General features: G+C 33.3%; 2 protein-coding genes across 3 annotated transcripts in view; both read left to right on the top strand.

Annotated features, from left to right (window-relative positions):
• On the top strand, positions 1 to 7,069 carry LOC128997173 (UMP-CMP kinase 2, mitochondrial-like). Its single transcript, XM_054422767.1, has 6 exons — positions 1 to 128; positions 783 to 865; positions 2,314 to 2,443; positions 4,540 to 4,738; positions 5,649 to 5,837; positions 6,862 to 7,069. Exons 1-6 carry the CDS (start codon positions 47 to 49, stop codon positions 7,067 to 7,069), a joined length of 891 nt encoding a protein of 296 aa, XP_054278742.1. The 5' UTR covers positions 1 to 46.
• Positions 7,070 to 11,713: 4,644 nt separating this feature from the next.
• Positions 11,714 to 24,784, top strand: part of LOC128997335 (phospholipid-transporting ATPase ABCA1-like) — a 39,394-nt gene continuing 26,323 nt past the window's right edge. Inside the window, exons 1-5 of one of the 2 annotated variants that reach the window (XM_054422968.1) lie at positions 11,714 to 11,795; positions 15,342 to 15,418; positions 20,404 to 20,698; positions 22,240 to 22,470; positions 23,969 to 24,060. In XM_054422968.1, coding sequence (XP_054278943.1) covers positions 15,356 to 15,418; positions 20,404 to 20,698; positions 22,240 to 22,470; positions 23,969 to 24,060 — 681 coding nt within the window. In that variant the 5' untranslated portion in view covers positions 11,714 to 11,795; positions 15,342 to 15,355. Of the gene's footprint in view, positions 11,796 to 15,341; positions 15,419 to 16,130; positions 16,336 to 20,403; positions 20,699 to 22,239; positions 22,471 to 23,968; positions 24,061 to 24,784 lie in introns of those variants that run through there. The other variant, XM_054422969.1, reaches the window with a different exon arrangement.

The following is a 24,784-nucleotide window of genomic DNA, read 5'->3' as shown; positions in this document are numbered from 1 at the left end:
GTAGGGAAAGATCTGTAGAGTTTTATACTCTAACTTGTTATAAACAATGTTTTTTAATAATGAGTTATTAGTCGTAATCTTGTTTTGTTTTTTGGATACGATTTCAATGGAGGAAGATCCAATGAATGGTAAATTGATTAATTGTATTTCTTGCGAAACTGTTTTATGATTATTATATCTTATTTACATTTACAATTCACCCGTTGAAAAACGATCTTGCATTTTTAAGAGGTTTTGAAGTAAGAACTGATATTTTACAGAAGTATTGATTTAATATTCAAGGAATATTGAATGTTATGGGCTACTTAATTGTTTTTGATTTGATATAAAATACACAACTATCTACCTAAAACTCAAAAACCACTATGCAATTGTATAGACTAGAGTTATCATTCATACAGTTAATATTAAAGTTCTCTTTTCTCTTTTTTTCTTACTGTGTACTGGTTACTTTTTTGACAAGAATTTTAATGGGAATGGGATAAAATTTAGGCTGTTTTAATTGTCAGAGATATTTACCATATTACCCCCTATTTTGTTGATTGTATACTGATATCATTTAAGTTATGGTATAACGTTTATTAATTGTTTAAAAACTTAAATTAAATCATCTACAAGCTACACATATTTTAGTAGTTTTTAACTGTTTTACATCTTTTTACATATTTTTACCTAGGGAGCGATGTGTCTTTTTAAGAGTTAAATGTTTACTACGACTGATAAAATACAAGCTAAGCTTTATAAATTGTTGCATAGGCCTAAACACATAACCAAATTTTCAGGAATTGTTGATGAAGACCCTAGAACACATCCGATTTTTACTTCACTGGCTCAAGTTCTTGATTTACTAGAAAAAAACAAAGCGGTATGTGCACTATTGTAGATTTTTTAATAAATATTAAATACATTTTGTAAATTTTGTTGAAGTCATCCACATAACACGTAAAACAAAACAATGCTGCTTGTAGAGTGATTCATGTTAATTAATCAAAGCATTTTACTTCAATGTTAAACTGTGGTGATAGATCATCATCATACTTTGATTGGATTTTTTAAATGCAAACTTGGGTTGAAGAGGACAGGTTTTCCCTACTTGACGAGTGACAACCATTTCACCTAAGTAGTTACTAAAAAAAAAAAAAAACTATATGTATAGATTGCAAAAACTGCCCTAAAAAGATATTGGTAAAAAGTATCTAAAAACCAATAGATACGCCTTTGTTTGCTGCTTGAACTTGTTTCTCATAAATTAGCCTACATTGTATAAAGCTCCGCTCTGAGTTTTCGATGTTCTCTTCCAACAAATACCAGCTGTTCTCCTGCGATCTTAGTTAACATTATCACAATATTGAAGAAATAATTCACCACCGTGTACCGATTGCGGTGGCGAGATATAACCGGATGGAGAGCTCTTCCGGACGTCCTAAGCTCCCAGAAGAGATGCCAGGAAATAAGCCAAGTAAGTCATGTACGATTGGTGAAAATTCTAGTGTGAACACATCCACTTGGCATTAACTAATAGCTGAGGACTTTTATTACATGAATTGGTGAAAGGATGGGACTATATAAAACACTTAATTTTGTCACATAGTAAAAATCCGTCCATTATTATTCGAGAAGTAGTTTTTCATAGAAATTGCCTTCTATAGTATTACACAATAGACATATACACATATTATATAGATTTACTAGCTGGCCCGACAGACGTCGTCCTGTCCTAATGTGGTTTTATGTCAATGCTCGTTCATTTGCAAGATGAGCTCGTTTGCATGGCTCAATCACCTCCTGGTTGAAGTTCGTTTGCTACGCTCACTCACTTTTAGGTTGGAGCTCGTTCGCTGCGCTCACTTGCCTTCGGGTTAGCTCGTTCGCTACGCTAACTCGCCTCCAGGTTAAAGTTAAAAAAATAATAGTGCTGCACCCTGTTGGTAAATTTATTAACTTTTTAATGCTATTGAACATTACAGAATCAAATTGTTTAGTTAAACCAGCAGTTAAAATTATTTAATTCCATTTAAATATCAATACTCATAAGGTTAACATGGGAAACTCCAGAGCCACTGGGGCGGAGCCCTTTTGACGGATCTGCACCAAACTTCACAGAAACCATTTTTGAATAATGCTTAACAATGCCTGAAAGTTTCATTACAATATGTCGAGCGGTTTCGGAGTCCATAAAGGACAAACAAACAAACATACATTGGATTTTATATATATAGATTACTTATTATAGCTCTACTATGATTCACATCAAGTTGTGAACTATAGTTTTGGAAAGTCTTTCAAAGATACAAAAACATTTGTTTGTTGCAGTACCAGAGCGATCTAGCAGTCCAGCAGTTGCTGTTTGCGTACTTCAACCAATGTCAGTCGAAGACCATTAGTTACCTACCTAGACCTACCAGGCGTCCATTCATTGTAATTGAAGGCCACCACAGAACAGGTATGACAGAAGGATAATAAATATACGGTATCAGCAAACTGACACATACTTTCTCGTAGTAGCTTCTCAAAAACCCTTATAATCGGTTAGTAGATATTTTATGGGTAAAATTACTAAAGTTGCAATAACTTTTGAACCTAATTTTTACAACTACATGGATTGTACCATTTTGTTTAGATTTCAAAGGGCTATAACATAATAAATTTTCGTATTCTTCCTTTATCTTATGGGTAACTTGATACTGTAAGATCTCCCACTGGAAATGCAACTGCGCCGTGGACATCAAAATAGTGACCTATTTTTATTTTTCCAAAATACTCTACCAGTATGAGAAGTATAAAATTTTACTCATTTTACATCGCTCAACGACAAACAGTGTAATTGTAATTAAGTTCTATTATTGTATAGTTCATGAAACTGGGAGAAACAGTCATTTCGTGAGTGTTTTCATTGGGGTAGAATTATATCTATCTATATATTAATAGGCAAGCATGTTTCTTTAAAACCTTTTTTCTCAGCTCGTGTGCATCGCAGGGAAAATCTAAGGATACCGTTGGAAAGATATTTTCATGAAGAAGTGCAGAATCCCTTTAAAAATTAAAATAGGCTCAAATTTAAGCACAAAAAATGGATTTGAAATTTTAAAAAAAATTAACATGGGCGTAATGGGTTGCCATGCTGGAGACGAAATAACAACAAAATATAAACAGATAAAATCAAAACAAATAGAATAAATTACAATCACATGTTTTATTTACAGCATGGGGTAAAAATAGAGAAGCCTGTACCTTTACATTCAATCCCTGTTAAAGTTGTCACCAGTTTTTTTTTAATTCGTCGTAGTTGATGTGAGCCACCAACAGGTTGCGCTGATGTAGATGACTAATATCTGATGAAAACACGATGTTTTTTACCAAGTTAAACTTATGGAATGACTTATTATGAGCTATATAAACTATTATGACCCATCAAATTTGTCGGCAACAAAAATAAGGTAGAAAATAGAATTTAAGACACGCATTTGGTAACTGGCTTACACAACTACAGTTTTTTAATAAAGAAAATAGCGACAGCTGGTCCATATAGATGGAATGTCTACTTCAGTATCCAAATAGTCAATACGGTACGTGTGCATTACATGTTTCTGGTCGATTTTCGACCACTGGACGACCACTAGTTATATATTAATAGACAAGCGTGTTTCTTTAAAACCTGTTTTGCCAGCTCATGTGCATCGAAGGAAAAATCTACGCATACTTTTAGAAAGATATTTTCCTGTAGATGTGCAGAATACGTTCATAAATTAAAATAGGCTCAAAAATAAGCACAAAAATTAATTTAAAATTTAAAAATTACAAATAAAGAATTAGAGAAGAAAAAAATCAAAAAAATAACATGGGCCTTTTGGGTTGTCATGCTGGTGACGAAATAACAACAAAATATAAACAGAAAATCAAAACAAACAAAAGAAATTCCAATCACATGTTTTATTTACAGCATGTGGTGATTATTCATTAAAATCAGCAGTACAAATACAATTGAGATTTGCTTCCTATAATCAATGAGGGGAGTTTTTCAACAGTTTTTGATGTAGATTTAAATAACCACTTTATTATCCTGCTCTGCATTGTCGTTGCTAAGGACGGGCAGAGCAAACTACTGTAGTAATAATTATTATGTACCACCTGTCCACTCTAATATTAGATAAGAATTATACAACCCTGCAGCTCCAGTATGTGTATTTTGAGACAAAGGGGTTGAATCAATGAGGTTATAGGTTTGTTACTGACTTAGACCAGCTATAGTTCGGCCGCTTAGAAAGCGACCTCCTCCAACATTGGTTTATCATTAGCGCGCAGGTGGTTTTCTAAGCGGCCGAACTATAGTTCTTTAATCAGGATCATTTGTCAACCATCCATTCAGCTATGTATGATTTTATACTTTATACTTTATACTTTCTTATGAAATGGCGACCATACTATGTAGGTATTTTAAGCCAAGTATGAATGGAGATGAGTGTAGGATTAATAAATGCAATATATTTTATATGAATCATTGGTGATATTCACTGACAAAGTGATCGCTATGATTTCCAGCCAAAAGAATGTTGTCGATGAGGTTATCCCGGAGACTAGGGGCCAGTATGTTCAGCAACCCACCCAAGTGTTTGAGTTCTCTCAGAAACTTCTTCCCGACTGGCAGTCTACTTCTCCGAGCTTATTTTCAACTCTGTGCTTACGCCTTGGCACAAAACACAAGGAGACTGGTGAACATATTTCCAATTGTCATCAATGGGTGAGTCTTACATACTCGGTTCACAATATTTAGGCGGTTTGAGGGGAAGTTCCCCCAAATTTTGTATGTTGCTTAATCAGCTGTTGAGTGATTTATTCCCCTAAAACCATCTAAATATCATGAACAAAGTATAGTCATAAAATCATTTAGATTACCTTGTTGTTGTAGCCTCAGCCGGTTTCAAGTTTTTTAAATTGTGATAAAAAAAATTTGTAAATATTGAATCTTTGTTGTAACTGTATTGAGAAATATAATGGAGTCATACATAAGACAAATTTTGATTAGATATTTTTTAATATTAAAAGTTTTACATTCAAGAAATTATTAGAGAATGTAGGTAGAGTATCCTCTCCAAGAGCCATTGTTGTATTCTCAAAAGGGTATTTCTACCATTTTGGTCTTTTCAACCCTTGGAAGTAGGTGGAAAAGCTTGCTTCCGATGTTTCCCTTTGGTTAGTGCTAGATAGCGGATTATTGCAATGTTTTTGGCATTTCTTGTGTTATAAAAGTGTGTTTCTCCTAGTCTTGCAGGACTGTGAGATTTTAAAAAGCAGAGTACCTCACTTGTAATTACAATGACACCACAGTACGTTTTTTCAGCTTAGAAAAATGATTAGGAGTCAAGTGGTGGTTGGTCTCTAACCTTCTTGGGTGTTAAAGTAGGCGTTTAATTTTCTAAAATATGAATTTACATAAAAAATATCCTCAAGTATTGCAACCTTAGCTGTCACTATCAATCCCTTGTTCATGATAGAACATCGATATTTAAAACAGCAGTGAAACTGGGTAGAAGTTTTTCAAACATGTCAAGGACTAAAACCGCTCCCCATTACAAACCGGTACCGTTTACATAAACTCTTGTCTCAGTCGGCTATTTTGGAATATATACTGATTAAAACAAGATTTCTAGGTACTGGATAGAGCAGCAGATCTACGCCATCGCTAGAACCTACGGCGAGGATGCTCCCCCTGAAGGACATCCCATCTACCAGTGGCCCAAGGATCTCCTCAAACCTGACTTGATATTCTTTGTAGAGTTTCCAGACAACTTGCACAATGAAAGCTTGACTACGAGACCACCCAACGCTCTGAAGCATTTGTGAGTACTGTTAAAAGTATTCTCTGTAAAGCTGGGTTTTCCTAGGCGCGGAAGTGGAGAGCGGAGAGAGGAACGCGGAGAGCGGAAAAGAGATTACATGGTGTTCCGCTCCGCTTCTAGGAAAACAGTATCATTTAATTACCTAATGTTATAAGACAAGTGGAATCCGCTCTCCGCGTTCCTCTCTCCGCTCTCCACTTCCGCGCCTAGGAAAACCCAGCTTTACAGATTCGGCATCCATATAAATCAGCTGATGACAATATACAGACATTGACAACAAATTTTACAAGTAGACTTTTTGTCCTATTACAAAATCTGATGTTTTACATTGTATTTCATGTTGATGTTTAAGGACTTGAGTTGGATCAAGGGGTTTCTCCTATTTTAGAGTATATTTGATGGTTTATTTATTATTTGCCAATCTTTAATACTGTGGGATAATCAATGATTCATAAATATAACGTTTTATTGAATTCCCCACACAGGAAATAAGCTATTTCTGAGTTCTCTTTGGGGCCGATTTACTTTTGTTTGACGTCCTCAGAGGCCAAAAAACCGTCCGTTCGGATTCATATATGTAATATAAATATGTTTATGTCCATTAGCACGATGTAACTCCAGTATAAGTGATTAAATTTTGATTTAATCTGGTACAAACGTGTAAACGGTATTTACCAACGTTTATTCAAACAAGTTTCCGTACCAGCATAATTAGACTATGAGAACAAGGTTTATGGGGTAAAAATTGGTTTTTGATTAAGATTCAATGACTCAGTGTGGTTTAATGCTTACAATTTATTTGACTATCTTCGCTTCTCAGAATTTAATTTCATATGCTAATCCAAATCAAAATCCAGTTTTGCATGAGGTACAAATACTGGGGAAAACATAAGGAAGAGTCATTGGGGCAATCATTCACCATCCAGTCTATAGTTTCAAATTTCTCACCATAACTACAATAAGCTCTGTAACAATGTAGGACAGTTCATGATCAAATAAAGACTCAGAACTCTATTTTGAACAGATCCTTGTCAGCGCTCCACAAAATCAGGATTCCAGAGAGAGAGATCATTGTGATCAACACAACTTTGGGCTTGGATGCTGCGTTGAAGCACATGGAAGGTATCATCGAAGAAACAATCAGACCGAAATTCCAATACCATTGGCTCAACACCACCAGAGGGCCAACGAGGATACATTTGAAAAATATAAAAGCTAATAAACAAATCTAACCAGCTTATTTATTTGTCCTGTATACATTAAAAGTGTAGTAAGTCTCAGATACAGTAGGTTGTTTGGATTGTTTTAATTCTGATTTTTCCTTATTGGTGACAATTTTTTTTGAGTAGTACCTTTTGTAAAAAGGTTACTCTGATGTGGCGTTTAGTAAAAGCTAATGTCTTCTATACATCACCGTACCTAAAATTGATAAAATTCCCTTACAAAAACACTGTATTTATAACTATTTTGAATATTTACATTTTTTGGGAACAGGTAGTAATTCCTGCAAAGCTGAGACCGTCAATGTTACAGAAATTACATTCTTTTCATCAAGGCATAGAATCAAGCTTAAGACGAGCCAGAGAAGTGATGTTTTGGCCAGGAATGACTTAAATCGACTGTGGAAAAATGCTGAACATTTATAGCAGCAGATGGAAGATTATACAGACGTAACCATCGATTTGTTCGAATCTTCAAAAGCCCTTTAGTGGGGAGGCGAAAGGCCAAAATTCCAAAGTTGGCTCACCCCAAAAGGTAACCGGTGAACACTATGCTAGATGATATTGTATAGTAGTAGAGATGATATTTTGACCGGTGTTCACTCTGTATGAGTGGGACTCTCTTTTCTGGACGCCATTTTCCAAAATGGCGGATGTCACTGTTTGATCTTTGTATAACTCAAGCAAAAATAAACCGATTTTGATTAAATTTGGTATAAACGTTTAAACTTACATTCATTCGAACGGGTTCACGAACCAGCATGATCTGATCATGGGAACGGGGGTTTATGGGGGTTTATGGGGGTTTATGGGGGGTTTTATGGGGTAAAAATGGGATTTTTTTATTTTATGCCCCAAAGCACAAAATTTTCCTATTTTTCTCTAAACCATTTTAAAGAACTTAAAACAACAAATCATTTAGAATATTATCGTATTTTTGTACCCTTATTGGTTACGGAGAAAATTCAAAAAAGTGTAAATTTAAAATTCCCATGTTATTCTTATGGAGGATATTGTCAACTCTTGTAGTTTGCTTGTTTATGGATATATTTTCATCATACTTGTTAAACTTATTTATTTATACTAAGATATTAATATTCTACTAACATTCACGCTTTATTAGCCTCCCTGTAACAGCAAACCTAGGTACTCGTTAAACCAAATGTTATTTAAATTGAATTAATTTAAAAACGAATCAGGCAATTGGAAATCAATGAATACAATGAATACAATGAATTTATTTGGCCAATCAACAACAACATTGTTACAGGCTATGTCAATGAACAAGCATAATGTACAAGCATAAAATAAAATAAATATCAAGAGTTAAAAATCAAACCAAGCAAAAATCTATCAAAACTAACCATGTGAAAAAAAATATGTTCAAGACCATGCACAAAAAGATACAAAGCAAACAAATGCAGTTCATGCAAAATGCATGCACTATGCAAAAACAGCAAACAGGCTGTTCAGAGGAAAACTTACTTAACTAACTACAGTTTCAAAAAACTCTTTGAATTTGAAAAAAGGATTTTCAATCATCCAATCTAATATTGGTCTAATATAAACGAATCAGGCAATTGGAAATCCACTTAGTCTGCAGGTTCGCTGCGATGAGGGTATTTTATTCTTGACATTTCTTCTTATACCTAGTGGTTCAGGAGATATAAGCAGTTAAAGTTGGGATTTCCTCCATGTTAATTAGATTGATCCGTTTTAACTGTCACCCTAATGTATCCCGATGGGCCTTCGCACTTTTCTATTTACAAAATTTATCTTATATTTTTTTAAATAATGGACCTCAATACAATGAGACATTAAATTAACTTTTATTTAATTATTATCAGTTATTACAATAATATTTCTTTAAACATAAATTATTTACTGTTTGTATTTAACTTTATTCTATCGTGCTTAGTTTTGTAAAAATTTCGGATTGAACAGAGCGGTAAATCCTCATTCGAAGGGTTCGGCGGGTGCTAGCCACCCGCGGCTGTCGTAGCATCGCATTCGTAGTCCAGTCATAACCATAGAACTAACTAATCTTATAGTTTTATACATCAATGGTCATAACTAAGCTTATACCCCTCTGATATGATATCCTTCTACTTTCACGTAATTAGAAGAATTGTTACAGCCAATAGAACCGCATGTTGACATTTTTATGTCAGGTTAATTTACTACAATCCAATTCTATAGGTTTTACACTAATACAGTGCAGTCTCTATAACTCAAATTAAATGGTGTAGCATAATACTGAAACTAATTTTATATCGGTTTTAATAATGTTCTTGTAGTTTATTATTAATGTATATGATTTATTCAAGTTGTAATTTATATGCCAAGCCCTTAACAAACACATCTTCATTTAAAAAGGTTGTCGTGTGATACTTCAGAGTAATCTTTGGACTACTACAGGCATATGTAATGTGTTAGCATAGGTGCGGTAGCTTCATGTACAAATTTACCGAAACAGAAAATTAACTAAAAGATTTCCAAATATACATTTTAGTACAATTTGACCCACACATTTATTTTTTGAAAAATAAATTGGACCAACATTGTACAACGGGTTGTTTGTTGCCTATCCACCAGTATGGTGTAAAACGTTCTCAAAAGCAATATCCAATGAATCTTATCTATCGATTTCGGTACATTGCAGTCAAGAATGTACTGTAAATCAGGCTGAGGTAGACGTGTCAAGGCTATTACGTAGAATTGTAAAGATTAAGAACAATTTAGGGCTTGTATGTTGAGCCATTTTCTATAGAGAGAGTGAGAAGCATAAATAAGAGAAGCAAATGGTAAGTAAAGGAAAAAGAGATGGCAATTGCTTATAACGATGGGTTAAATTCATGAGGTTTATTGATCAATAACATTTACTCATGTTTTTATTTTGTAATCTATAATATTTTTTTTTTTTTAATTTATTTGTAAATAGGGTTATTTGTTTATATCAATGCTCACTCCGCACAATTGGCAGACAAGAGGCCGCATACCAAGTATTTTAACTCATCGGGCGAATCTGAGATGTGCCTGATAATCTAGATTTGTTATTATATGTCAAGTCAAAAGTGTAACGAAATAGCACAGGAAATACATTAGGATTAGGTTGACAGTTAAAACGGATCAATCTAATTAACATGGAGGAAACCCCAACTTTAACAGCTTATATCTCCTGAACCACTAGGTATAGGAAGAAATGTCAAGAATAAAATACCCTCATCGCAGCGAACCTGCAGACTAAGTGGATTTCCAATTGCCTGATTCGTTTTTAAATTAATTCAATTTAAATAACATTAGGTTTAACGAGTACCCAACAGGGAGGCTAATAAAGCGTGAATGTTAGTAGAATATTAATATCTTAGTATAAATAAATAAGTTTACCAAGTATGATCAAAATATATCCATAAACAAGCAAACTACAAGAGTTGACGATATCCTCCATAAGAATAACATGGGAATTTTAAATAAACACTTTTTTGAATTTTCCCCGTAACCAATAAGGGTACAAAAATACATTAATAAACTAAATTATTTGTTTTTTTTAGTTCTTTAAAATGGTTTCGAGAAAAATAGGAAAATTTTGTACTTTGGGGGCAAAGAATAAGAAAATCCCATCTTTACCCCATAAAACCCCCCATAAAACCCCCATAAACCCCCGTTCCCATGATCAGATCATGCTGGTTCGTGAACCCGTTCGAATGAATGTAAGTTTAAACGTTTATACCAAATTTCATCAAAATCGGTTCATTTTTGCTCAAGTTATACAAAGATCAAACAGTGACATCCGCCATTTTGGAAAATGGCGTCCAGAAAAGAGAGTCCCACTCATACAGAGTGAACACCGGTCAAAATATCATCTCTACTACTATACAATATCATCTAGCATAGTGTTCACCGGTTACCTTTCGGGGTGAGCCAACTTCGTTATTTTTCATGTTTTACTAAATTTGCCTTCCCACTACTTGAAGAACCTCTGAAGAAGGGGGATGTATCTATGTTGAATTTAATATTAGTTGAATTTGTAGCAGCTGGTTAATATTATTGTTTATGTTAGTGGTTGCTATGTAGTGAATGATTCTAAAAAATCAATATACATATTAGTTTTACTGAAGTCTTTACGATTATGTATTAAATAGTTAACAGACACGAAAAGCGAGTTTCAAAATTTACAATGGGATGAGAAGTCTACTTGTGTTGGTTAGTCTATGGATACCACTTCAGAAGTTGCAAATTTCGATCAGCAGGATTTTAACCCTGACAATCAATACAGAAGTCACACCTCTATAGAAATCTTCAGCACACAAATTATTGTTGTTTACTAAAAACACAATATTTAGTAGTTAGACTTTTGAGTATGTTTTATAGAAATAATTTTAAATTAAAAACCACCTATCAAGCTTTAAATTAATTAAACTTTTTAAATTAATTAAACTTTTTAAATTAATTAAACTATTTAAATTAATTACGCTATTAAATCTGACATTGTCAATTTGAAATAATCCACAAATTGGCGATTGTTGCACCAGATAACTTTGAGTGTCTAAAAGGTTTGAAGTTTGTTATCAATATTTGTTATCTGCGAGAGCTATAACCTTCCTAATATCTGAATCAACCCACTAGAATTGCTCTGACACACCTAAGTTTTGATTTATAGATGATACCATTGTTGGCATCGGAGCCATGAAGTGTGTTTAGTGCTTGGGTGGACAGTTACTTGGATATTTAGTACCAGGTATAAATTTTTCTGATATAGTACGGTATATTTATTTTGGTAAGCATTTTTTTTTTCAAATAACATATTCATATTCATTCGAGATGGGGAGGCCACCTATGTGGGTATTTTAACCCAAATATGAGTGAAGGATGAGTGTAGAATGGAGTGTGGTGATCTGTGTAGCTTTGGTACTGACTAAGATAAGCTGTTTCAATAGCCAGGATCATTAATTTAAATCCCAATGATTAGAGTTTACAAGATTTAATGGGAAGTGAGACAATCCTCTCCCATGCAAATACAAACAACACACTTTGCAGACAGTTGCTTTCCTCATAGTAGTTTTCCAATTTTTTTTTGCAAATTTGTCATCTATAATATTAAAACGAAACAGGGTTTTTTTATTTCACGATTCTAAATCAACCACTTGACGGATTTTCATGATTTTTGTGTTTGAAAGAAAGATAATTTTGAGAACTAGGGAATGTCGAAGCCATAATTTTTGTTTAGGGTTTCAGTTTTTTAGAAATTAAGTTTAAATTTTCAAAAAGTCTAGCAGCCGACGGACGAGTTTAAGTCGTTTTAGTGGTGGTTTAACTAACAGCTGGTTTCTAACTGTCATTGAAATGTTTATGTTACAAGTTGTTTGTATAAAAAAATATTGATCGTCAGAGTTTGCCTACACACTATTTCACTTTAAATTGTAGTTTCTTTCCTACCGTAAAAGATCTATATTATCAGGAGGTTGTTTAGTTTTGAACTAAACATTTTAAACGTATAATGAAGTTTTGTCATAAATGCAATCCGTCTAAGTATAAGTGCTTTAAAACATAAGTGGTTTACGTGTTGATACATCTTTTTCTAGATGTTTAAATATAAGTATGACTGCATACAATACACATTTTATTTGTGATGAAAATGTCAACCGGTGTAGTAGGTCTCCAGAAAACTGACCAGTAAGCTGCAGGGTGTCAGTAGAAACTAAAATTGATTCATACCATATCATAACCATCCCAGTAGTACTGTACGATTCAGAAATTTGATAAAGGGGTATATTTCAAAAGTAGACAAAAAGGCTCGGATTTCGGATGGGCTAGGCAGGCTTTGCATGGCGGCGAGTAATATACTTCAACTTTTAAAAGTGTATTCCAAGGAGTACTACAAGGTAGACGACCACTTGGAAGACCAAGTAATGAAACACATCTTCAGACTGGTATCTTCCTTAGAAATGGCAAGGGATAGAAGAGAACGGGAGGCCAGGATCATTTTAGAGGTTTCAGTGGCCAAGGTGGTAAAATAAGGTACGGTAAGTGATAGTATGCAGTGGAAGGTATTATGTAGCTACTGTACCGTACTCAAAGCCAGTGGTGAATCGTCCACCAAGTTGTAAACTAGCTGTTCTGAATCATATTCAGCTTTAATTGACTTCTCGATTCCCGTACGTAGGACGGGCCAACAGCTCGTAGTCTTTAAACTAAAAATAATTCTTTTGTTATACAAGGTTAGGCAAAAGTATGGAACCCCCTCTCATAATTTTAATAGGTTATTCTGAAAACTAAACTCTGCACTACTTTTAGCGAATTTCCCTATAGGGAAGTAGCTATTACCGTAGGTCTCATGGTAAGACTTAGGCCCGGGACCGATTTACTTTTTCATTTTAATGTCCCCAGAGGCCAAAAACACCATTCGTTCAAATTTTTATATATGTATATATATATATATATATATAGGTATATATATATATAGATTTATATATATATATATGTGTCCGTGAACACGATAACTTGAGTAATTTTTATCCGATTTTGATGAAATTTGGTTTGAAGGTGTAAGGCAGGATAAACTTGAATGAGTTCGCGATCCAGCATGATCGGACCATGGGAACAGGGTTTTATGGGGGGTTTTATGGGGTAAAAATTGGTTTTTCTCACTTTTTACCCTCAAAACACAAAATTTCCCAATTTTTCTCTAAACCTTCTTAAAGAGCTTGAAAAAACAAACAATTCAGTATATCAAAGTGTTTTTGTACGGTTATTAGTTACGGAGAAAACTAAAAAAATGGTAAATTTAAAATTCCCATGTTATTCTTATGGAGAATATTGTAAAATGTTGTAGTTTTCTTGTTTATGGATATATTTTGATCAAACTTGGCAAATTTATTTATTTTATAGTAAGCTATCAATATTTTACTAAAAATACACTACTTTATTAGTTTCCTTGTAGCAGCAAACCTAGGTACTCGTTAAACCTAATGTTATTTAAATAGATCAATTGAAAATCTTTTCGGCCAAATGGAAATTCGCTTAGACGGCAGGTTTGCTGCGGCGGGGGTATTTATATTGTATAATAGTACTTTATTTTAAAGTCCTTTATAACTAGATTGTACCATATGACGTCATGTGGGTTCTCTTACGCTGGTACAAATTTTAAATGCCCGTCATTTTGCTCTGGGTTGAGATAGAGACCTATGGTTTTTGCTGAGGTTCTTTAATAAACATCTTTGAAATGAGGTATGATTTTTTTAGCTTCCCCGAAATGCCCCATTTTGGGGGGACACAAGTAAAATTGTCAAGCACTTCCAAAAAGTGCACTTTTTATGTTATGTAAGGTGTGCCGAGTTCGAAGGTCTCCGTTCTTTTGGCTAACCATGTATGTCTATTGTCAACTACCATAAAAATTAATCATTTTTGATAAAATTTTGAACAAACAAATTAAGTAACCAACGTCTTATATATTCAGTTAAAAAAACAGAAGCTGGACAATTCTAATTTCTATGGTAAAAGGGCAATTGAGGGGGAAGATTGTGTCCCAAAATAAGTTTTTGGGATCTCTTACTTGCTTTTATTAATCAAAATTTTCACAACTCAATTTATCACTAAACATAAACAATAATTTAGTGCCTTACGATTTATTCTTGCTTGTGGTTATCACAACATTCAGACCTTGACAATATTTTCTCACATAATGTCCTTATGAAGAATAAACTAATTTATAGATGGCTAGTTTGTGGATGTACCGTATCTATCTTTATAACATTTGGGAAAATGCTTAAGCACATAGTGGATTTTACTTATTCTTATTAACTTTTTAAATTCTCATGTTTCTATACAAAACATTTTAAAATGTATAAAAGAAAATTGTATAATAGCACCAAACCTGTTGAATATAATGTCATTTACTTTGTATGTAGTTCAAAGTATAATTGTCTTTTATTTTGAACTGTTTTTATCAAATCCAACAATAAACTAGAAACTCAATTAAAATGTAAGTATGCTGTTCTGAAAAAATTGTCTTTACTTATTTGAAATTGATATTAAATAACATATAGTTTCAGAAAAATTACTGGCTACATCTACACAAAATAAAATCCTTGTGTGTAGAGTTAATAGAATTTTTTAATGGGATTAAAAAAGAACAACAACTTTTTCATAAGGAAGATCAAATTTAACTTGTTATTGAATGCTTTGAGCTAACCAGTCCAGTTTCGAGAGATTTTTATGTGTTCTCTCGCTCTTCTTATCACTTAGATTAAACTTACCAAATATTTAAACATGGACATAATTTCAGACCAGGAAGAGAAAATGGTGTTCAGAAAGTCACTGAAATATAAAGTATCCGAGGAAAGAATATGGCCTTCACAATGTGTAAGTTTAAAATAATATCTTGTAAACATAAGTCGTTTGTAAAACTTATCGTAAGCTATGAGGATTAATAGTGGTCCTACGTGGAGTAGAAGTAAAAGAAATCCCACTTAGAATAACAGATCTACCAAATTAAAGTGAAAAACAAGAATTTTTATCTTGCAGGAACTAATAATATGTCAATTTAAAACTAATTAAAATTACAATTCACAGTTTTTTGTAATATTTTTTAACCATTCTTTAAAAGCAGTTATAGCGAAATACAAAATATTTTTCAAATTTTTGTGTCGTACATTTTACAGTTAAGCCCACTATTACACAGTCCGCTAAATTTCACAGAGTTTTCTTGCCCATACAAATTAATTGTTGAACACAAATTGATAGTCAGCTGTTATTTAAGTTTGTAGATATTGACAATTTGAATGTCTGCTATGAATATATTTAAGTTTATAGATTTTTTAAATTCAAAAGTCAGCTGTATATTTAAGTTTATGTTTAAAATTTTAATGTCAGCTGTATATTTCAGTTTATATAGATGTTTACAAAAGTGTGTCAAAACTGGAAATTGGAAAGAGTGTAAACGGTAATTACAAACATTTAAGCAAATAAAGCTAATAGCATCAGAGTTCAGTATCCGCTAAAGCGATTATCTGAAAAGTGTGCACTCATTCGGTTTACTTAGGCACACTGTTTCAAAAAGATTGAGGATGGGAAATTTACTTTTAGATCCGCAGTGCGTGCAAAAGTGGCATTTAGAATAATAATTGTTTACTTGAGTTTTTCTATGTTTGTCCTTTCACAGTAGTTTATGATAGTTTAAGTTTGGTGTCCGGTTGATTTAGTCTTATCTGGCAAATAGAAATCTTAAAATGGCTACTTCTTCACAGTATAGAAGGGTTCATGATGAAGAACTCACTGAGGTATTATAGATTATTTCCTACTGCATTGTTACTCTAAAATTAATTATTTAATAGTTTGATTTTTAGAATATAAGTTAAAAAAGTGATGGATATCATGTATTTTATAAAACCATTATTGATGGTAAAACATATACAATAATTGATTTGTCCATATATTTTCTCTGATAAGAAACAAATACAAAGTTTCATTCATTTGTAAACAATAAATGTTTGTAATTCTATTTAGGGCTTGTACAAAAAGTCAGTTATGTACCTATAGTCCAGTAAATAGAGACAAAAATAGGGGGGTTAACTTACAAACGGTCCGGTAAGTCTAAATTTTTTATATGTTGTCTAGGATGGTAAGTAGGTGTTTAAAATGAAAAATGCACAATTCTCCACCCTCCGCGCCCGCCGCCATATTGAAAAATCGATAAAATCTGTACTTTCTAGAGATTTTCGCCTATATCTCCGTTTTGGTGCGTTTTAGCGAAATATATGTAATGTAAATGTTGTAGACAATTAAATTTCCTATAATATAAGTATAACAATTTGGTTTTAAGACTTATGGTTACGAAAATATTTAAATTTTTATACAATAAAACATCATTTTTTTTGTTATTTTGACAAATCTCTATTAGTCCAAGCAAACTAAAAAAACTGACACAGGGAACGTTATAAAATTGCAAGAAAACGTTTTATGGTTTTATTTTGTAGTGTTGGGTCTGCAGAGTGACATACTAAAAGTTGCCAAAATCGGTCTACAGGAAAACCCCCTAAAATCACGATAAAAAATGGCGGCTTTTCTCAACATTGGACAATTTTGAAAAAAATATACCACATGCATAATTTTATTCAAAATTTTGTGAGATATTGAATTGGGACGGCCACCGAAGTTTATTGGGTGGTTAGTACTTCATTTACACAGGGAACTCATTTTTGGCCGCCATCTTGGATCCGCCATATTGGATATAAATAAAGAAAATTAAATGCAATGATAACGTTGTGACACATCATTATAAACCAGATTTTCACGCTGATTTCAATGCCGAAATCCGTTTTTAAATATCTGTTTACGTTTTGAAGATATATTCAAACGAAAACTCTCCCCCATGCATTTCTTATGGACGTTTCGTACTTGGAATGTTTTTAAATACCATTTTTCTTATATCTCCAGTTCTTATCAACGCTTGCAGTTCAGTATAGCCTTTAAATATTCTGTGATGTAAGCGCTTTGACCTATTAATCATTGAAATCGAACGAGTTTGCGAAGAGCTACAATCCCCAAAACAATAACAAAAATTTTAAAAAAAGTTAAATTTCATATTGTTTTGGGTTTGTAGCTAACTCGTTCGATTTGAACGATTAATAGGCCAAATGAAAGCGCTTACATCACAGAATATTTAAAGGCTATACTGAACCACAGAAAACGTACTACTATAACCACTGAACTACAAGCGTTGATAAGAACTGGAGATATAAGAAAAATGATATCTAAAAACATTCCAAGTACGAAACCTCCACAAGAAATGTATGGGAGAGAGTTTTCGTTTGACTATATCTTCAAAACGTAAACAGATATTTAAAAACGGATTTCGGCATTGAAATCAGCGTGAAAATCTGGTTTATAATGATGTGTCACAACGTTATCATTGCATTTAATTTTCTTTATTTATATCTAATATGGCGGATCCAAGATGGCGGCCAAAAATGAGTTCCCTATGTAAATGAAGTACTAACCACCCAATAAACTTCGGTGGTCGTCCCAAGTCAATATCTCACAAAATTTTGAATAAAATATGCATGTGGTATATTTTTTTCAAATTTTTCTAATGTTGAGAAAAGCCGCCATTTTTTATCGTGATTTTAGGGGGTTTTCCTGTAGACCGATTTTGGCAACTTTTAGTATGTCACTCTGCAGACCCAACACTACAAAATAAAACCATAAAACGTATTCTTGCAATTTTTTAACGTTCCCTGTGTCAGTTTTTTAGTTTGCTTGGACTAATAGAGATTTGTCAAAATAACAAAAAAATTGATGTTTTATTGTATAAAAATTTAAATATTTTCGTAACCATAAGTCTTAGAACCAAATTGTTATACTTATATAATAGGAAATTTAATTGTCTACAACATTTACATTACTTATATTTCGCTAAAACGCACCAAAACGGAGATATAGGCGAAAATCTCTAGAAAGTACAGATTTTATCGATTTTTCAATATGGCGGCGGGCGCGGAGGGTGGAGAATTGTGCATTTTTCATTTTAAACACCTACTTACCATCCTAGACAACATATAAAAAATTTAGACTTACCGGACCGTTTGTAAGTTAACATACCTCTATTTACTGGACTACTAATTACTATTTAAATCTAGATCACAAATTAAATCATCAATTAATATTATTTTTTATTTAATTTTTATTCAAAACTAAATTTTCAATTTAATGATAATCAAAACATAGATCTCCAGTACAATAATTATTCAAAAATGGATAATGGATATTCACAATATAATCATACAATTTTTCAAACTATATTTTCAATGTGTAATTAGAACTGGCGCCACTGGGGTCCCTTTTTAGGGTTGAATATTTATCAAGCTATACATCCCACCCCAACCCCCCACCAAAAAAAAACAAAAAAAAAACTGTTAAAAGCCTACATTATTTTGACACTTAATCAGATATAAAAAATTTTTACAATTAATTATCGTATTGTACTTTAATTATTATTTTTTTACAATCACGTAGCATAACTTATAATTTATCTGTCATGCCACAAGCTATTGCTGTGAAACTTTGTACAACAATGATTATACTAGTGGAACCTGAAGTTTTAGTTCTCAACACTTTTTATGTTTAAGATAATCTTTAGCTTTTCCACTTAATTTTTAAAGAGCATTACTCGAGTGCGTGGCAGATTTAATTCACCTCACATTCGCTCAAACTTAGTTTCCTCCTTTTCAAAGTAAAGTTTCTTTTTTTATTTAAAGTTGACTACAGGTCGTTGAATAAATGTTTGATACTATATACTTTTGTGGACTTGATTCTTGAGTAAAAGGACACATTTTCAGTACCGGTAATTTAATGCAAATAAAGATTACTCATAGGGTATGGTAAGTGTATTTTTAAATGTAAAGGAACAGTTCAATTTTCCTGTATTGATTATTGCCAATTTCCATAGTCAATGATATTGTAGAAAGCATTTGTTTTATTTTTATACTCAACTTGTCTATCACTACCTGTAAATTAAAATACTCCTGTAAATAAAAATCGACACCTGATTAATTATAATATTCTTCTTAAGTATAATGCAAAAACCTTCTGCATAACAACAACATTATTATTTATTTTGTGTTGATCTAAACAACAACAATGAATACTTCTGCATGGTTATACAGTATGTTTTATCTATGGTTATATACACAAAATGAATAGAAAAGTAAAGTTTCAATACCCTGCACTAAATTAAACTATTTCAATCCTACTGTTTTAAAATGTAATACAGTAGAGACTCCCTCTTATCCGGACACCTTTTAACCAGACATCTGTTTAACCGGACTACACTCTACGGAAATTACATCTCTTTAACCGGACAATTTTTATCAGTACATTGGTTTAACCAGACTAGATCAGCAGGAAGTGGGCGGTACTGAAACGACTGTTCTCGTGGGAAAGATTTGAGACCAGTGATCACATGTCTAAATACAATGCTCTCCTAAATTTAAGTCGAATATCACCGTAAACGGTCCGTTTTAACGAGTTTTTGGGGACGTCGGCTTAACCGGAAAAACCGTTATCCGGACTGGCCTTGGTCCCGAGGAGTCTGGATAAGAGGGAGTCTACTGTAATTTAGTGTATATATACATCTATTTTGTATGAATCACATTTTAAAAGTTTTAAAGTTTTTTGCATACCAAGTAATTGGTCAATTCAACCACTACCGACAGTTAATGATAGGATTGTGTCATAAAAATGGTAATTAATGCAAATTTTAAAATTATTTTTTTCATTTTGAAGTTAATCTACTATTTTGCTAGAATATTAAACAAAAAAAAATGTGTTAACATTGCATTGAATTCCAGGTCAAGATGTGGCAAAAAGTTAAAGTTCTCCTTTGGAAAGTGTACATTCTGAGGAAACGCCACTTTGTTCTCACCTTTCTCGAACTCTTGGTGCCTGTCGTCCTCTTCTGGCTAGTCGTTCATTTCAAAAACATGTTGCCAGAACAAAAGGAAATAGTGACTGACAAATATCCGAAACTGTACTCGAATATTACAAGACTGGGAAACTACAAGATTGCATTCTCACCATCAAACAGCATCACAGAATCGGTGATGAAGATTGCTTCTGAAAAAATAATTGCGTCGGGATGTAACGGTATGGCTGTGTAAAATAGTAGTTTGAATTTTGGTCCTTAATAACTGTGAAATTAATCGTCTCGTAGAATACAGTAGTAGCCATTAGAGTATTTTGTTGAGACCATCATTTATGTTTCAAGACACTAGAGTAATTAGATTTTTATCATGACCCATCTAGCACAGAGAATACATTCTTAAGAAATGGCGACAATACGAATGTAAGTTACCGAGGGAAACATTCAATATTGTACACCTCACACATACCTCAAAAATTAATTTCAATCCCCATTCTCAAATATTTATTTATTTTGCTGATGTAACTTTTTTCCTAATCGGCCAATCCGCACAGTCAGTAGAACACATCTCAAGGCCAAGATACAAGATACAAGATTCTTTGTTTGGTCAATTGAACTTGAACAGTGTAATTAAGTTGTAAATGAGTTAGGTAATTAGCATTAAAAAGAAAACAGAATAAGAGCCATGGATGAAAAAAAAATGCAACTGTCTTTACAAACCAGTTAACAGCTCGTGACATCTAAGCTGGCACTTGGCCTATCGCTACCAGAACCTATTCCAAAAACATTATGTCCCGTCATGCGGGTTGCATCAACTGTCCTCGCGACGCATATGAAGGCGCTCGAGTACAATGCAAGGGGAGTCAACCCCGTGAGGCAGCGGAAATGTTTGCAGTCCGGTCTTTTCCCTACCTCCACCCTCCTCCCGCCTACACTGTCCGCGCTAGGCCAAGTGCCAGCTTAGGTGTCACGAGCTGTAAATATTATTTAAAACTCAATATAGGTACAAGTTTTTTTTTTTTGTATTAAATTTGTTTCATTCATTAAGTTTTTTGTTGAATTATCTTTAATTTATTCTAAAATTTATCAGATTAATGTTTGTATGTGTTTTCAGTGACTCTAATATTGTTTAGTGTTTGTATGTGTTTTTTTCATTGACACTGGTATCGTTTAAAGTTTGTTTGTGTTTTCTCAGTTACACTGGTATCATTTAAAGTTTGTTTGTGTTTTCTCAGTTACACTAGTATCGTTTAAAGTTTTTTTGTGTTTTCTCAGTTACACTGGTATCATTTAAAGTTTGTTTGTGTTTTCTCAGTTACACTGGTATCGTTTAAAGTTTGTTTGTGTTTTCTCAGTTACACTAGTATCGTTTAAAGTTCGTTTGTGTTTTCTCAGTTACACTGGTATCATTTAAAGTTTGTTTGTGTTTTCTCAGTTACACTGGTATCGTTTAAAGTTTGTTTGTGTTTTCTCAGTTACACTAGTATCGTTTAAAGTTCGTTTGTGTTTTCTCAGTTACCCTGGTATCGTTTAAAGTTTGTTTGGGTTTTCTCAGTTACACTGGTATCGTTTAAAGTTTGTTTGTGTTTTCTCAGTTACGCTGGTATTGTTTAAAGTTTGTTTGTGTATTCTCAGTTACACTGGTGACGTTTAAAGTTTCTTTGTGTTTTCTCAGTTACACTGGTACGGTACCGTTTAAAATTTTGTTTGTGTTTTCTCAGTTACACTGGTATCTTAATTTAATGTTTGTATTTGTTTTTTTTAGTTACACTGGTATCAAAACATACGGAAAATGAAGTAGTTAATTGGTTAAAGGCAGAATATGTCAAAGATGTAAAGAATAAAACCCGTGATTATTTCTTCTGGGTTACCAGTCCGAAAGGGGTTGGAGTGATATTTCTGGACACAAGTTACATTGAGAATTTAACTTACACTCTTCGAACAACTAGAGGGATATTGGAGACAGATGAAGACTCTTTGTACGGCCAAAAAAATGGTTCGTAAAATATTTGGGGTTAACATAATTTCTAAACTTAAGAATAAGATACCTTGAGCTAAGTCCATAAGTATTGTGCCTATTTTTATGTTTTTGCCATGTTGTTACCCTTCTTATAAAGACAAAAATCAATATCTTGAAAACGTGTTTTGGATGACATTCACACAAATCAATGGTAAAGAAACGGTATCAGCAAACTGAAACATACTTTCCCCCACTAGTTTCTTTAAACCGTTATACAGAAATGGGTAAGCAGTTGGAGTAACTTTGATATTGTATGGGAAAATCACCATTAAAATCAAACTGGAAAAAACTCCTGGGTATGGTTTAGTACCAGGTTTTATCATAATCAAACCACTGGTGTAGTTTTCAGCTCATCCACACTCACAGACACACTTACATACACATACAAAAACCACTTTTTTGTATTTAGGGAGACTCAAATCTTAAACTCAAAAATTTTGACCAAAACAAAATTTTCTCCATAGGATTAGACTACTTCTCCATTCAAACAGTGGGTAAAAAGTCCCGGGATGGTTAAATATTTCAAAAAATAATAAAGATAGAGCTTAAAAACTTGGTATATAGTTACTGGACATTAAAATCATTTAACACTTTTTTGTTATAAACTATCTCCTCAGAGGGACAGCCCGATAGAGTCAGAAGATAACCTTAAACGTAAGCATAGGTTAATATGCAGAAAGGTCTTTACTAGTAGAATACAATGCCGTGAATTAGAACTCAAACGGACAACTGAGTCCAAAATAGCAGTCGTTCAAAAATTTTTGAATCTGCTATATTTTAAATCTTTGAACGGCTGCCATTTTTTACTTAGTTGTTCTTTTGAGCTCAAATTTGCGGCATTGTATTCTACTAATAAAGACCTTTAATTTTATAAGCATTTCAACCTATGCTTAGGTTGAACATTTTCTTCTGACTTCTAGTGGGCACTCCTGTGAGGAGGTATCATATAATAGCATTGGAAATCCAATGCGTCTTTGAATAGCTGTTATTTTTGACTCGGTTGTCCGTTTGAGTTTGGGTTTGCTATTTTGCTAACAAAGACCTTTAGTTTCATGTGCATATCAACCGATGCTTACATTTAAGATTTTTTTCTGACTCCTGAGGAGGTATCACTGAATAATGTGTTAAAATGATTGAAATATTTAATCGGCCCGAGACTTTATTTCCACCCTGTATAGGAGGAGGAAGTAAAAATACTATACCTGATTTGATGTTGAGCAAAGAATCCACCCCAGTTATCTTGTACCCCAGCCATCCACCGTTGAAAGTCTAGAACCTTTTTCCCAACAACACCAAAATAGTAGAGATTGGCAAGATAATAAAAGTCAAATATCTGTTGAAAATGTATACCACTTCTACATAGTATTGAAACTGTTATTTTATATTGTACTTCTCTGCTCTTAACAAATTTAGAGTTGGTAAATATTGAATTCGAAAGTCATTGATCAATCTATCTCATGTTTATTTTTTTCAGGATATGGCATTTCAAAATATAGCTTTTCTGGTTTTTTAACAGTTCAGTCTGCAATTGATCAGGCATACCTCAAAGTAGTTCAAAACATAACGGTAAGTAAAAACTTATTTCATTGTGTGAATTCTGTTAGGAAAGCAGAACAATTAACTGTGTTTATGTGTTTAATTATAAATGCATATATTATTTCAGTAGCTGTACTCATGCTTGAGTAGAGATTCTAACTACAGCAAATTAACCAATTTTGATTTACCTTGAACTAGAATATTACAGTTATTACCTTATTTTGATGCCTTCGTTCTTGTGGTAAAGATTGAATTTACCCTATGTACATTTTTCCAGCTTTTGGGGTATCTTCAGGAGGCCTTCTATTATCATATCTTCTATAACATTAATACTACAAATTGTCTATTGTCTATTTACACAAAATATTTTAGACTTGTAAATTGTATCGAGGTCAGGCCAAACGGGTGAGACACCGCCGGTGGTAGTCATGACAGGAGGTCCTTCGTCTCCGTTTCAAGATCTCCCGCATTAACTCTGTCGGTGCGTCACCTGTTCGGGTCGTACACTTTTAGGCCGTCGACTGTTTTCCAACTGAAATCGGCAACTAGTTGGACAAACTAGTCGCCAGCGTCCCGACCAATGTAGTTAAGTGGGACAGTACACACGGTGCGACTGCGATGCGACCAGTTGAGGACCAGTCGGCGATCAGTCGTTAAGCAACCGGACCTGCCGGTTGCTAGGTGATTTCAGTCGCCTGGTTTGAACAACTTTTCGCATATTTGTATTGCGCTTTTCAAGGATCGGGCATACCAA

The sequence above is a fragment of the Macrosteles quadrilineatus genome, unplaced genomic scaffold, assembly GCF_028750875.1.
Source record: "Macrosteles quadrilineatus isolate MER2022 unplaced genomic scaffold, UCM_ALF_1.0 Scaffold_6__1_contigs__length_79288215, whole genome shotgun sequence".
NCBI classification, from domain to species: Eukaryota; Metazoa; Arthropoda; class Insecta; order Hemiptera; family Cicadellidae; genus Macrosteles; species Macrosteles quadrilineatus.
The sequence above is the reverse complement of the archived record's forward strand: the minus strand, read 5'-3'. Positions and strand labels throughout refer to the sequence as shown.

What these genes read in the sequence shown, in the direction of transcription:
- LOC128997173 (XM_054422767.1), top strand. Translation starts at nt 47, where the DNA reads ATGTTTTTTAATAATGAGTTATTAGTCGTAATCTTGTTTTGTTTTTTG. An exon ending in TGAAGGCCACCACAGAACAG is followed by an intron (nt 2,444 to 4,539) that starts GTATGACAGAAG and finishes TATGATTTCCAG; the next exon opens with CCAAAAGAATGTTGTCGATG. An exon ending in TTTCCAATTGTCATCAATGG is followed by an intron (nt 4,739 to 5,648) that starts GTGAGTCTTACA and finishes CAAGATTTCTAG; the next exon opens with GTACTGGATAGAGCAGCAGA.